Source organism: Sparus aurata, chromosome 9 (genome assembly GCF_900880675.1).
Source record: "Sparus aurata chromosome 9, fSpaAur1.1, whole genome shotgun sequence".
NCBI classification, from domain to species: domain Eukaryota; kingdom Metazoa; phylum Chordata; class Actinopteri; order Spariformes; family Sparidae; genus Sparus; species Sparus aurata.
Window position 1 is genome coordinate 28,101,993 of NC_044195.1, and position 16,199 is coordinate 28,118,191.

The 16,199-nt window shown below is 41.0% G+C and overlaps 1 protein-coding gene across 3 annotated transcripts in view; it reads left to right on the forward strand.

Annotated features, from left to right (window-relative positions):
* ramp1 (receptor activity modifying protein 1) overlaps nucleotides 1–15,800 on the forward strand; it is a 64,523-nt gene extending 48,723 nt beyond the window's left edge. For 2 of the 3 annotated variants that reach the window (XM_030429555.1, XM_030429556.1), the window contains exon 3: nucleotides 13,306–15,800. In XM_030429555.1, the coding sequence (XP_030285415.1) occupies nucleotides 13,306–13,561 (256 nt within the window). In that variant the 3' untranslated portion in view covers nucleotides 13,562–15,800. The remainder of the gene's footprint in view (nucleotides 1–13,305) is intronic. The other variant, XR_003985414.1, reaches the window with a different exon arrangement.
* The last annotated feature ends 399 nt before the right edge of the window (nucleotides 15,801–16,199 follow it).

Consider the following 16,199-nt stretch of genomic DNA (forward strand, 5'->3'; position numbering starts at 1 on the left):
CTAATATGCATTTAATGGAAAAATAAAGTTTACTTGCCCTCCATCTATTTCTCTAAACTTTAACATCAACAACTTGAGATAATCCGCTGCGCGTGAATATGTATGAGCTCCGTTAAGAATGCTTCTGCTTTAGTCAATCCATCTGCCAGCCTCCGTAACACACGACCCTGTAGGCTGCATCTGCTCATCCGTCCGCTCTGTCTGTCGGGCTACTCAGTTATTTGTGGCACATTATTACTGCGTTCAGAGCGGCAGCAGCTCAACGTAGCCTCCAACACGCACACAGCTCCTGTTGCATTATGCATGACACGGTTGAGACACACCGCGGAAACAACTTTTCTTTAATTTTAGTTTTCATTTTCTGTGTAAATAAACCAATGAGGCTCGACACAGAGCCTCCGAGGGGCAGACTGAAGTTCCAAAAAGTTTCTTTTTTTTCTCTTCTGATTATTATTCAGTGTAGCTTAAAGTCTTCATTACAAAAAGAAATGTGAAAACATCATGTGTTTCAAGCACTGGTCATTTTTGAGATTTTTGGCTATTTTGCTCCCAATAAATAACTTTTATTAGACTAATGCAAAGAAAATGTATCAAGTTTCCATATTAGCTCAGATTTTGTGTAGTGAATAAAACCTAATTTGTGTTCAGAATTTAATCAGAATTAGGTTGTTTTTTTCCCCCTCATAATTTAACTGTCCACTGCTGTAGCACTCACTGCACTGAACATTCCAGTTATATTCCCAACTATATTCTGAAGGTTTTAACAGGTTTGTTAGTTTATCATTCATATTCTGATTTAAACAACATTTTATGCTGAAAAACATTTTTACGGCTGACAGGATCTTTTGTATTATGGATTGATTAAACTGCGACCCAATCACATGATTTAATAAATGTGTTTAAGCTAAACGACAGATAAGTTAAAGCTCTACGTTTCTTTATGTTGAAACTTTCCATTTGTTTATGTCCAATTTCTCTTGTCTCGAGGTTTAGGTAAACAAACCAGTTGGTCAGGGTTAGGAAAACATCATGTTTTGGCTTGAAATACCTGTTGTGATCAGACAAAGCCAGCTTGGATATTGTACATATTTTACATCATAAAAATTACACAATGATGATAACAAATGTTACGAGTCTCAATTTTAAAAAAGGAACATTTATTGAAATTAAAAAAGGTGAGGTAGAACAAGAACAAGTAAACAATATTTAACAAATATTAAAAACAGGTGAGGTAGAACAGTGCTCTGTGAAATGCTGCTACACTGGATTGGTTTCCTGCTATGCCATTTCTTGCAGCGTCTCCAGCAACACGGAGCTGCCTGTGGACGCCTGTCTGTAAATAATGCCGGATCGGCGAACGCAGCAGCCCGCATCGGCCGATGCCGATACACGTAAAAAACACAAAAATCGGCTGATAATATCGGCCGCCCGATGTAACGGTCTATCACTAATATCAGTACATGACATGTACCCGATGACACATACACATTTTAATGAACAGTATCTGTGGATTACAGACACATTCACTGTAAATTTTCCTTATTATATTCTGATTTACAGAACATTTTATTCTGGATAAACATGCTAAATTTTGCTAATATTTCAACAAAATAAAACAATAATTTTGAACTTAGCTTAGTCAGTGTTCAGACTTCTGTTTATGGAAATATATGCAAATGACGGCATTCTAATTAGACAATGTCTACTTTGCATATTCATTTAAAGTTTCAGCAAACTTGTAATGCAGAAAATAATTGTCTGAAAGTAATCGGTTAAGTTTCTTAATGTATTCTTTCTACTAGTTAAAAATGTTACCCTGTCTTCTGCACGGTCTCCCTTCAATGTTCCTATCTCAACTGAGCAGTGTTGGATTTGGTGACCTTGTAAGCGACGAGGTAACTGGTCATTTTGTCAAGTCAGCTTGTTCTGAGCACCTGGCTGGGCCGACTTTTTTTTTTAGGATCCACAGTTTCCCAAATAAATCCAAAGACCAATATTGTGTGCTTGATTAATCCTAATTAAGCTGTTTATTCTCCCCCTTTGCCCTTATCTCTGTTTTTGCAGGCTCTTTGGCTAAAAATAGCTCAGTTTCTTGGTTTTGCAGGAGCTTTTCTCCTGTATGATTGTTGGAGGGTATTTTGGTCTGTCAGTCCTGCATGCATGCCTGTCGGCCGTCTGTAATTATTTAAAAACCCTTTTGTGAGTGAGCTCACATCGGGTTACGAGCGAGCCCGGGCCAGACAAATCCAGCGAGCTCTGTAGAGTGGAAGCTTAATGAAGTTCCCTTTCGACGGACCTCCGTGAATAAATGGCTGATTAGCCTGTGATTAGAAATAGATTACCGTATGTTTTCACAGCTCTAATGACTGAATGACATCAAGTGCCAGCTAGATTGCCTCGAGACTGCAGCTGTTATGTTAAGAACACAGGGACGATGATTTGAATATTTGCCCTCCTCAGGATGGTTTTTAAGTGGGATTAAAGTTTGATTAAAAAGTAGTCCGCCGTTTTTGAAGATCATCAAACTGGCTGGGATGTCTCATAGGCTGCTCGGAGGGGGAAACCACTACATTTATTCTCGTTCATTGAAGGGAACAAACATCATCTCTTCCCCTTCGTTACTGCAGCTCCAATTCATTATAATCTTCCACCTCCTCTGTCATCATTATATTATATTGACACGGCTTCACACTGAAGCCTTCAGAGGCAGGATATGTTTCCCTGCTCTAATTGAGCCGTCTCCTTGTATATCAATACTGCAAACATTGTCTTTGACGACTCTCTGGTCCCTCTGGGTTTCTGTTGAAGCAGGAATTCAGGATGAGTTTCCCCCAAAACCATTTTCTTTTCTTTACTGTTAGCCATCACCTTTCATCTCTCTTTCCCTGCATGTCTTTCTTCTAACATATACACCTCCACAGAGAGAATATCCCCTTTTAATGTATCCAGACTGTCATCTGTGCTGGTAAGATAACACATGAAATACATGAATGACCACAGGTTTCAGGTCATATCCATCGCAGTGTTCCTCTTTTATTTTGAATTTCTTGTTAAAGTTCCCTGCGACAGGTAGAGAAATTTTCACTATAGTCACAATAAAAATAAAAAATAAAAATACATTTCCCTAGTGGACAATAAAGAACAGATACTCTAATCTAATCTAAAATATGAAATTTTCTACCACTAGACGTCTCTCTATCAAAACAAAACAGAAGATGTTTGTCCTTGTGAGGGCCGGGTGGCCCGGCTAGCTCTGGAGGAGAGCCAGACCTCCTGGATGTTAAACAAAAAGGGACCCAAACACAATATACACATGCAGGTGGGTGACTGAACAGAAAAGCAAGCTTTAGAAAAGAAAGAAAAGAAACAAAAGGCAGGTGGCAGAAGACATGCGGTACAAAAGAAAATGCCATAAAAAGAAAAAAAAATCCAAATCGAGGACAAACCAGTGAAGAGCTGGGGACACGAGGAACAGGACTGACCAGGGATACAGACAGTAACAGGAGACATGTGGCAGAGAGAACAGACGAACTGAGTAACTGGAAAACACAGGCTTCAACACAGGACACAGGTGGAGAGGAGAAAAAGTCAGAAATAAAGGAAATGAAAAGCAAACATGACACATGAGGACAGAGCTGATAGTACAGGAAATAACTCCAACCGTTATAGTGGAGGAATAAAGATGGCGCTCTGATCTGGAGCCATTTACCAGCAGGATTTATCTTCACTCCCGTTTATCAACCAGACTGCAGCTACAATCAACAGATATTTTTTGTACTGAAACGTTCTCTTGAGTAAAAGTATCGATTCTCTGGTTCTGAACCCTGTTGGAAACCTTTGCAATAGTTAAAGTACACAACTCAACAAATGTATGATTTTTATAAAGGCTTAGTAGATATTATATTATATATTTTGCTTGGACACAACAAGGGGAAGCTCTGTCGCTACTTTCACCACAAGATTTTGGGTAAATTATATGTTGATTTATGTTTTGATATGTTTCTTACAGTATATTGTACAAGGGTAGTTGAACGAAATTCAAAGTAAAGAAGGTTGAGAAAAGTTCTCTTGATACAATCTTGATTTATAGAGTTCCAACTGCAGTAACAATTACACGTCGATTACATAGAATATAATATACTTTGATAAGTAATCTTTTGAGTAAATGTACTTCTTTTTCTAAAAGGCATGTGGCAATAATATGAATAGAAAAAAAAGAGAGGATACGGAGAGAGAAAGGAGAGGGGAGTGTCAAGTCATGATGAAAGTAATTATTTAAATGAAAACGAAAACAATAAACTTAAATAAAACAAAGCCTTTGGTTCTAAGAGCCTCTTCAGTTATATTGCTTTTGACGCAGAGGTCAGCATGTGTGAATGATGTGAAGCGGGCCTGCTGTAGCATCTGAGTTAGTTTATTTGTCCAGGTGTGGTCGGGGATATTTTAGCGCGGACAGGACAAACATTTATATACACACATGTTTAAACTGTATAAACAGGCGCAGAACAAATTCATACCCGGGCAAACAAACACACACACACACACACACAGAGCACTCCAACACAAACACGCATGCGGCACATGTGCAGTTATTCACACAAACACAAGCACGCGTGTGTCGAAAACAAGCGTCAGCGCAGACTGAGCTTCGTCTGTTCAGTGTGACACCGACTGACTGATTCGAAATTGATAGAGAAGGAAGATAAGAAGCAACCGAGAGAAAGCTGTGTGTGTGTTTTGGAGGCCAGAGACGACAAGAAGCTGCTTCAACGTTTGAAAAAAAAAAAGAACCTCTTTCAAAAGTTTTCACTTTTGCTGTTGTGCAGGAAAGAGAGGGCTACACACACACACACACACACACACACACACACACACACACACACACACACACACACACATACACACACACACACACACACACACACACACACACACTTGTGCACAGACTCAGATGTTTAATCTCCCTGGAGGGAAAGGGATGCAGGAGGTTAGCAGAATAACAAAGTAGAAAGAGGAGGAACATTTTGTGTGATGTCCTCGGCGGTGACAGATTGGCCTGTTTTCTTTTGGATTTCTTTGGTTTCAGAGGGAGGAATCTCTCTCTCGCTGCTCTGACGTGACAGAAAGGCTTCACTTCATCACTTCCATTTACTGTGGAGGAGTTTCGGTGATGACACGTTGTTCAAGATTACAGGACAGACACCAGGTCATGTTTAGACATTTAGAACTGGAACTAAATGAGCACAGATATGTATCTTTGTGTCGAATGACAATAGTCTTTAATCTACAATAGGCTTCTCTGTGTCTCCTGTTCTCAGCGCCGGCCGCGCTGCTTTGATGCTTCATGACCCATTTTCCTTCTCCAGGGAATCTCTTTGTTATCTTATCAGACATTCTCCTCAGTTATAATGAATAACAATATAATAACCATGTCAAATCGATCTTATCTTTCATAAATTGCCCACCAGGTGACTTCTTAATCTTTTAAAGACAAGAAATGTTAATTCGGTGTTTCTAATAGACTACTGTTCTTGTTTGTGTGTACTTAAAGGGTAATCCCGTCAATTTTACACGTTAAAGTGTGTTTCCAGGTCTTGTGGCGTACTGCTGCATAAGTGAAAAAAGTAGCATAAAGCCTGTTGTGGCCCCAGAAGAAACTGCATGTTGTCTGATAAATGGTGTCACTTTGTGGTGAAGTTGAATTGTGGGTAATGTTTTGAGGTTTTTGTTTTTGCAGTCCAATAATGCTGTTGGACTAGAGAGATTTTCTTGTTTTTATTCCACACATTCTTCTTCCTTGTGCCTACATTACCCATAATGCATCTTCACCAATGAGTGACATCACTGGAGGCATCATGCAGCTTCCTCTGCAGTAGTATTCCCCAAGACCTGTCAACACACTTTATTGTGTAAAATTGGTGGAGTTGCGCTTTAACAGTTTAGATCTATTTTCAGGATGGCGTCACAGCACGACATGTTTTAATGTAAACATCTGTTAAAACTTCCAATCCGTCTGTTCTTCAGATATCTGTGCAAAAGTCTAGCACCAATAACTTCTGAACAAAGTACAAAGTTATGTTTTACACAGCAGTTTGCCATGAATCACATTTTTCTCATTTAAATTTGAATAAGCGAGCGACGGGTATCAGGCTTCTTCATAATCATACACTGAATAAAAGACTGAGCCCAGACCACACACACTCACACTCACACTCACAGTCAGACATACTTCTTCAGCTGACTGTTTACAGCCATTTAACACAACCAGCCAAACATCTTCAGTTTCAAGAGTGCTTCAATTGCATTTCCATAATTAAGGCTCCAGGAATAAATACACATCATGTAATTTTTGTGAGCTTTTCAACTGTTTCTTTTTTTTGTTTTTTGCACCCCACATTTCCAAAGAGGGCTGATTATACTCGTGTTTATCATCAAGAAGCGCCACATAACGGGAGCTACTTCCACCTGACAAACCAGAGTATGCAGCTCTTTATTATTCACGTATACAGCGTGACTATGTGACTATATTTAACCCTCTGGACCCCAGAGCGTCTGTACTATCTTTCATTTAAGCGATTTGTATCAGAACACAGAGAATAAAGTCCTGAACTTTGTGATGTAGAGTTTACATTGAAACATTGATCTATGAATTATTAAATGTACATCCAAAATGTCTCCACTTACTCTTTATAATCTAATGGCCGTAATATTGTGCTGGCATCATCGAACGCAGCAGACCGCCACTGTCCTAAGGGGACACTTGGCCTGTAACACGAGTGCAAGTAGGCGCATGTTCGATGCCATAACTCTTTAAAGAAGGAGAATATTTATTTGATCACATACCATACAATGCTGAGACTGGTACTCTGCATTTAACTCATCGTGAGGTTGACCCTCACATCCAGGGATCAGATCTTATCCAGTGCCTTTGGTCAGGGAGACTTAACCTCGAGTTGATACTGGCTAATGCAAGGGTTAATTAACCTGGTGGTTAAAACTCTGCACAGAGAGGCCCTTCCCCTGCAGGATTGGGACCCAGGACCCTCTCACTGTGAAGCAATAGTGCTAACCACTGCGCCACAACGCTGCCCTTCTTTTACCATGACACTTGAAAGTGCCGGAACATGAAGTCTTGTTGTCCCTCTTATTCCAGGGCACAGTCTTTGGTTCTTTGCTCACAAAGTACTGATAAACTGGTCCGCCTCACAAGAGACACTGAAGCTTGTGATGCACTGTTTCTTGGGGTCAGAACTTAAATGAGGCCACAAGTTTGTCACTGATGCATTCAATAACCTTTACAGGGATGATGCTCATTCAATCAGGTGATGACAATTCAGTCGGGTGGCTGAAAACAGTCCCCTGTTGAAAAGAAATGCATTTGGCTGCAGAAATTAAATACAATCCAAGTCCTGTTTGAGGAATGGATACATCAGTATCAATGATTATTAGATGCCTAAATATGCAGCACTGCACATTCTCGACCTTTAGGAAGTCACAGCAGCAGTTATTTTATCTGTTGTTGCAACGATTGCATTCCAGACTGAAGAACCACACAAATGTTGCAATATAATCCACCAGGCTTGTGACTAGACTCGTTCCAGTGAATGAGTTTTATTTTCACACGGGGACACAGTTTGTCTGAACATGACCGAGCAGCCTGACCCTGGAGATGTTTCCCATTCTGATGGTGATCTCAAAGAGAAGTTTAACACGGCTAAATATAATCTGCTCCTGAATATAATATGACTCAGAGGCTGTCAGGAGGGCAGCGGCAAACAAGACATAAGTGGGTTTCGCAAATTGCATTTTACTTTTTCAGACTTTCAGAAAAATGTGACACATTAAAAGCTAGAAGGTGAGAGCATGATATTAGTCTGTTTTAAAAATAGCATTTCCAACTGTGTGAATGGTTCCTGTAGAAATGATCACTCCTCCACTTAAGCTCAAGCTTTTAAAGGCTGGGAGGAGGATTTGTCACTTGTACAAAAACATTTCAGACTGCATCTGGATCCACACAACAGAGGTATCTTTTGTTGCAAGCTCGTCTTCACCAGAAGAACAGCTACATAGGTCAAATGTGAAATAATGCAATATCAGACTGTGGGTGGAAGCTGAAGCGAGCATAGTTGGTTAAACAAGCCCACCACACTGGAAGCTACCAAGACAGCTAAGAGACGCAAGTTTTAGCGCAGGATCCGTGTGTTTGTTTTGGAATAAACCGACGGTCACACTCATCATAACTTAAATACACAAACTTAACAGAGATCCGAAGTCAAGCCGCTTCCCGTTTGTCTGATGGGACTTCATTTCAAAAAAGCTTTGTATGGTAGTGAATGGAGAGGGACAATACATTTTTTTTTTAAAAACCTGCTTTAATTGTGTCTCGAGCTAAACATGTAATATATTAAATATATATCGCCAATTTAAAAGTGAATTTTTCCAAGTCACAATTTGTTGTGAATAAAGTAAAATACCATCAATACCAATCTGTGTTACACCGCTCAGTGAATACATCGTCCCAGTCAACACACGTTACCAACATCAATATGGCCGCTGCCTCGGGACAGAAAAGTACCAAAAAAGATGAAAATCATAATAAATCATATAAGGTCATATTAAGAGGAATATACAGGAGCAGCTCTGCAATGTTTAAGTTACGTGTTTTAGTGCGTTCAACACTAACACATCTGTTTTATGACAGACTGACTTTGGCTGTGAAGTCACTTTGACCAAGGGCGTGACTTTGGCACTCTGCGTGGACGGTGTTAAACGACACACCAAAAACTAAATGTGTCTTAACACGGAACGACTGAGGATACTGGCGTCTTTTTGACCCTGAACAGAAACACAACCTCCTTGGCAGAGATCATGTGAATCGTTCAAGGCTCTGATAACCTCACTGGCATCTTTCTGCCTTGTAAGGACAGCAGCCATTACGTAACTAAGTCACATGTCACACCGTCTATTTGGCTTCATACCTGTCCACCTTACGCACCGAGCTCTGTGGCTGTCCCCCAGTGGAGTAAAGGAACAGTCCAGACATATTTCACAAGTCACTGGAGCAGCTTTGCTCTGTCTTTATTTATTCATTATCCAGGTTTTATTTATTCACGCTGTGCTCCTCAGTCAGCAGATCAAACTACTAAAAACAGCATGCGCCTGCCTAATTCAGCTGCCTCTGTCGTTCATCTTTGACATAAATAAATATGAACTGTTAAGCTTTAATTCAGGCCTGTCTCTCACTTCACATTTGTCTCATACTCTATTTGTCTCCATGTCTGAGTTGATCTGAAGATGAATTTTTCATTTGCTCCCAGACGACATACGAGCACAGGTTTTTGAAATCGTTTCTGAGCATCATTTTGCAAGCTCAAACTCCTCAACATCCCTTTTTCAAAACCCGTATCGCCTGAAAAAATAAATGTAACATTGCGCACCTCATCTCCCACACAGTTTCGGATTAGAATATACAAAATCAAAAACCACTCGACGTGAGAGTGGGCACGCATTTATGCACAGACTTGACCATGCTTACTGGTGTGTGCTGTCTGATAACGCAAAATGATGTGAAAGTGATGGACTGAACAAAACTGCACTCAAAACAGGAGCAAAAAAAAAAGATATGTGAGCAGTAAACAGACAGTTCGATATCATTTGAATCTTGTTTATGTCTAGCCCTTTCCATAAAATTCATATTAAGCGCGCTCGGGGCTTTGAAGCTGGGTAAATAAAAGCAACAGGTGAATCTTTGAAATGTGACGCCGCATCATTTTCAGGAGGATGCAACACTGACTTACTCTATGTGCTGATTTACCTCCCGAGGAATACTTTGACCTTTTGTTAGCAAACATAAATGCCTGTAAGAAATCCGGGCATATCATTATCAGTAGATCTAAAGTGATTTTAAATGGGTGCCAGGGCAAGAAACACTGTGACTGTTTAGAATAGCTAACCCTGTGTGGAGCAGCGCCGTCTCTTTGTCTAAATAAGATGAGCCATCTATGTAAACCTTTTTGTCCGACGTCCTGAGGTTCAAACTGGGATGGCAAATGCAATCCGGGATAGATAATTCAGGGAATGGTGCAGACTCAAACTCAACATCCATTAGTCGATGCTAACATAAACACCCAGTACGTGACTGGAATAGAGTGTCTGGCTGTCTTGATGAACCTTAATACTTTGGCCTTTGAAGCCTCTCGTCTAGAATGCCCCTCAGTAGAGCACATACCTCCGCCAGTTAATCTCCTTTAATTCACTCAAGCCAGCCATAACTGCTTTAGCATAATTTAGGCTCGGACAAGCCACCTAAATACACCTACATGTTTTCCATCAAGATCCAAAAATTCCGTTCTTTTTTAAAGAAGGTGAGGAAAAATGTCCTGGAATGTCCACACAGATTCTATTCTGGGGTCAAGACTCATCCTCCATCCAAGTTTTGTGAAAATCTGTTCTGTAGTTTTTTGTATAATCCTGCTGACAGTCCAACCAACCAACCAAAAACACAAACGTGTGAAATCAGGTAAAAATGTTGCTAAAAGTCGCATTTCTCTGCTCTCTGCATTGACCTAAAAACAAATAAACACACCTTTTACTATTTACTGTGACTGTGTTAATCTTAAATGTCACTGCACCCAGTCGGCAGTAACCCTGTTACCACTGTGCAGTCATTGCTGTTTATTGATCCTTACAGAGAAAACAGCAAGAGCATAACGCAATATGGACTCTTGATTACTGCGCTGATCGAAACCAGCATCATTTTAAATTTCTTACATTTGTATTTCTGTAAAAGAGGAACAGTACGCTCTGTGTTGCCCACCAGCACGTCTGATATCTCTAATCCTCAAGACTCTAATCCTCAAGATGCATTTCATAAAGTGGAGAATCTGTGGTAGTACTATTGGTCACGGTGCTCGATGTTAGGATGGAGATCAGTGGAAGAGGAAATTAAATTTTACACACTCCTGACTGCCTCATTGTTGTTTTCAAGTCCCAGTCTTTGTTATTGATTGGGAAAAAGATACATTAAAACTTAATGGTACATGCATAATACATGGCATGTTCCTTGTGCCCATGAATGCATGTACACACACTTGCCTTGTGGCCTGTGAAATGGCGGAGGTAAGAGACATAAAAATAGCGCTGAATGTTTCGGTCGTGCAGTCAGCGACCAAGGTAAGGCTTCAAAAATTAAAAGAAGTTTAACAGTGTGTAACTGCTGTGGTTTTACCTCCCACAGGTTTATTTATTCTGAACACACTTTAATGAGGTTGGACGATGAAAGAGGAAATAGTTACAAAAAGAAATGAAATACTTGATCACATCTAGCAGCACACACAAACACACACGCTCTCATTGAAAATGCATGCTGTCAGGTTTAATTTGACGCTGACCGTATCTTCATGCGGTGAGCTTGTAACCGACTGCATCTCTTTGTGTACACGACCCCGGCCTCGACTCTGCTGTGACTTCTCAGTCGGTGACTCATAAACATCCTCTGAAAACCTCAATGCTCATTAGACCAGCAGCGTGACCGGAATTCTCTTTTTTCTCTTTCCACGACTGATTTTTAGAACTTCAAGGATAAAGCAGAGGAAGGAAGTTCACGAGTAAACAGAGTGAACCTGCCACCCAAAGCAGCCACAGTGCTCTGCAGTGCTGGTCCCATGCCAAGCTGCCCTGAGCTGTTTACATCAACAAGACTTCAACAAAGAAACACCTCATGTTGGGGGCACATCATCAAAAGATTAAGATATCAGTATTCAGAAGCAGCAAAGTAAAAAAAAAAAAAAGCTCTGATGAATCTGTTGCTCTGGATCAAATGGCAAGCAATCAACGTTAGCGACCACTTGGTGAAGTTATCCCGAGCATTTAGTCCCTAGAGATATTTACCTCTCAGGAATGGTGGAGACCAAAACAGAGCTAAAAGGACTTGAATTAGTAAAGTCAGAGCCAGAAAGCCAGAAAGACGACAGCAATGTTCATTCTACATAGTCAAAACAGCTCGAACAGGGATAGTACTCTTTGTCAGGGGTATATACACAGATCAGCCACAATATTTAAAGCACTCACCTGGCCTCCAAACTTTCCAGATCCCAATCCGATCGAGCATCTGTAGGACTTCCCAGATCCAAATCTAATTGAGCATCAATAGGACATGCTGAACCAGCTCCGATCCACTAAGGCCCTGCCAGAGATTTCACTTGGCACTGACCCATTGAGGCATGACCTTTAGGGGTATCCAGGGCATTGGTGTCAGATCCGTTGAGTCCTCTTTGTTGCAAGTTTGGGCATCCATGGATCAGAGTTATTCCAGCATGTCCAACAGATGCATGAATGGACTGGTTGCTGGGAAAATTGGAGACCAGTTGACACCAGTTCACACCACTTTGTCACTTCCCTTGGGCAAATCTGAGCATCGAGGGGTGCTGTTGCTATGAGGGGGTTCACTTGGCAATGCAACAAGATGATGATGAATATTATTCACTTCACCTGTTGGTGGTTTGTTTTTTGTGGCTGATTTGTGTATATATCAAAGCAACTTAAAACCAGGTCTGATTAAGAATTTCAAAAAAACATCTGCAGCGCAAATCTGCAGTTTAACCATTTAAAGTTATGGTTACTTTTATGTGCGTCATGTAAAAGAAGCAGCTGGTTACATTTTAAACACAAATCAACATTTTCCACTGCCCAGCCACGCCACCAATGAACCTTAGTCAATCAACTTCCACTGTGAAAGTGTGTGTATGCCTGTGGTCTCTGTAATTTTGAAATGCCTGTTTGGACCTTATACAGTATACTCTAAGTGTTATGATGCATCTGACGTTAATTTGTGCGGTCGCAGTGTCCTCTGTGTGCTCAGTCATAGTCATGGGTCATTAACTCAATTATGGCCCGGTGAACTCCTACGATCGTCTCACCATGGAGGAGCAACACACTCACACATTGTAGGACTAAACAAAAGACTGAAGACACATGACTGCTGCCTCTCGCTCCTTTTTTCTTTTTTCCTGGAGGGTCTCCAATGGTGAAGGTCAAGTGTCTTGCCTCTGAAGTCACTTGGATAATTTAGCACCTCCTAGTTACACATCTTATTTATCTGCTATATCCAAGATCATGCTCGGGCTCACCCTGGATGGTATCAGATCTTTGGCTAAGATTAGCTGTCTTTAAGGTTAGGTTTTAAGGATGACTAAGAATGTTGAGCAGTACCTGCGTATGTGCAATGTAAGAACAAAGATTGGTATGATTCCTTTTTTATTCTTTTTCGCTCACTTATTCCTTTTCTTTTGTCTTACCAACATGCAGACTCTACGGCGAGCTGACAAACTGCACCACCCTGGTGGCGGACAAGATGAAGTGTTACTGGCCCAACAGGCTTGTGGACGAGTTCTTCATCCGAGTCCACAGGGAATACTTCCACGATTGCTCGCTGTCGGGGCGGCTTCTTAGAGACCCACCCAACCGCATCCTGGGTCCCTTCATCATAGTTCCCATCCTGGTCACCCTCCTCATGACTGCCCTGGTGGTGTGGAGGAGCAAACGCAGCGAGGGGATTGTGTAGTGAAGGGACAGAGAGGGGCAGGGTCACAAGACTTAAGACAAGAGGTACTTTTGGGCCCTTAGGTTCAACCTCAGTGACCAAAGGAACTCTTCTCATGAGTGGTTGGGCTTTCAAGCGGACCATAAACATGTTTTCATTAGCCTTTGGAGAGGAGCTTAAAGACAAACTTCAAAACTGCTTCATTGATGCTTGAATGCACATCGATGTGAAACATTTGCAGCGACAGTCTAACTTGGACTGAAATCATTTGTTTGGTTTACTGGGTAAAGATGAACGGAACTGCTCAACTGAATCTGATGTGGACTGGTGGTAAGATACTGTAAATACAACAAAAAAAATGCTTTATTGAGAGAAACTGCTTCAAAGATGTGGTGATATTGTTACTATACATACAAGAATTTAACAACTATTTTTGGAGACCATGAAAATATTGCTCACTGCAACTGCAAGTGCAGTGCTGAACCGTTTTACACAATGGCAAGGATACAACAGGACAGTCCGTCCAACCTCTGTCAGGGAACCCAGGTACATCAGATGTTATGTGTATATAAATATACTGTATTTATTTACAGTTTCACCTGTCAGTGGATTGAGAGAAAGTCTTTGTACCACAATCAAGAGGACAAACCGCTAAACTAATGTGTATTATATTTGAAACGTATACTCTGAATTAAGCAGCTAGCTCAACCCAATCACCAGCATAATGAATGCCAAGTATGTTTTTGCAAAACCACAGATCAGTTTAAACTAAAGATTTCTTTAGGTTGCTGCTTAATGTAGCGCTTAACAGAAGTTACATTTTCTATTTCTCTCTCGTCACAACGCTCTGCTTGTGCTCTGGTTAGGTTAAAGCACAAAAACAGCTTGGTTACGGTTTGAGAAAATCATGGTTTGACTTAAAATGGCCTACCCCTTTTTGGTCACCACAAACTGGCTGAAGATGGTCCGCCCTCCTGTGAAAAATAATCTCCCCACAAAGTCAAGCTGCAGTCGCCGGCTGGCAGCCCTGTGGCGTGTGATAACACCGCCACCGTCCCCTCTAGATCCAAATAATAGGTTTATAATGTGGAACGTGATATGCAGCGTTTGGTACAAATGTCGACCTTGGATGTATCTGTGGTTTGCATTAACGTTGATTACTGACATTATATCCTGGCAGCTGGGCTGGGCTGGCTTTCTGTGTTCACACTGTCAAGCTATAGTGGGAGTCGAATGTGTCTGTTTTTAGTTCTCATTTCCTTTCCTCTGCTCACACCAGAGATCCTGGCCTCAGGTCCTCAACGTCTTGGCATAACTAGCATTCCATCTCTCTTCCGAATGGGAGACGAAGCATGCTTAATGGCATAATGCACAGTGAACCAGCAGGAGGAGTCCAGGTGGTAATGATGTCGCAGAGTAAAGACTGGCTGATGTGCGGTGCAACCGACTGAAAGACAGCACAGCATGGAAAAGAAAGTCAGCGCTCAGGGGTCTATTCCCCAATTTGGACGGGCTCAGTGGTGGTATGTTCTGCAGCTTCCATCGTCATCACCGGGGGAACTAAAATGAAGAAATGCCAGCAGACACACAGGTAGAAATAGCTAAGAGTGAGGACTTTGAAGGCCAACATACAGAGGCAGAAGTCAGACACACAAAACACTTAATTAACCAAAAATTCTTACACTGTCATTTATTTTCCCTCCCTCAAACGCCTATATTATCCGTGCTGTTTATCATACAGGAAGACACCGTACCAGCACAGTACCACATTGATTTCAGCCAATTGAAGCATCGATGTTGAAGATGTGGAAAGAATGAGAACAAAGAGTAGGAAATTCACAGCGGAAAGATCACAATCTATCTACAAAGAGAACATGAAGCGATGGATTAGCCAACGCACATCTCTGTTGAACATCGCCATAGCCTAGAGCACAGTGTGTGGATCACAGACCTAAGGTTTCTATTGATTCGTGATCTCCCTGTGTGGTACAATGTGCGGTGTGAACTGTTTCCTCATTGATATTTTTGAATGCTCTCTTTCCTTTATAGATTCATTGACCTGTAACCTGCCTGTCAGCAAAACACACTTTAAAAACACACCCACACTTCCCCGACATGATCTTACTTTGTACTTTGTGCCAAAAGTGGAGGGAAACGTTTGTTCAGAAATGTATAATTCTTTTTGTTGGAGTGACTTCTGATGATTGAATGTTTTGACCGTGAAGAAAAGTTAAATAAAATGTCTGATTAATGTCTGATACATTGAGGATTGGCACTTATTTATCCAAAAGCCTTTTGTACCGCCTATCTAACTCTTGAGATAAATATGTGTTGAATGTGAATTATAAATCCTGCATTAATGCGCGCATGGCTCAGTGCACCAACACTGAGTCATAATGAACGCACTAGGTCTAAGCTCCAGTGTCGTTTGCTGAAATGTGAAAAATATGAAAGAAAAAACTATATTTAGTTCTGCGCAAACAAAACAAAGGCCTCATGTTTTATGTCCTGAGGAATTATCAGTATATTACTTTAAATTAAGTCTTATCACCTCCGCCTTTTTCACATAGCAACACTGTGTGGGCATTGCAAGAGGAACTGAATGAACAGTAGTCATACAGCATTATATCTAGATCTTATATCTGATGCCTCTGTAGTG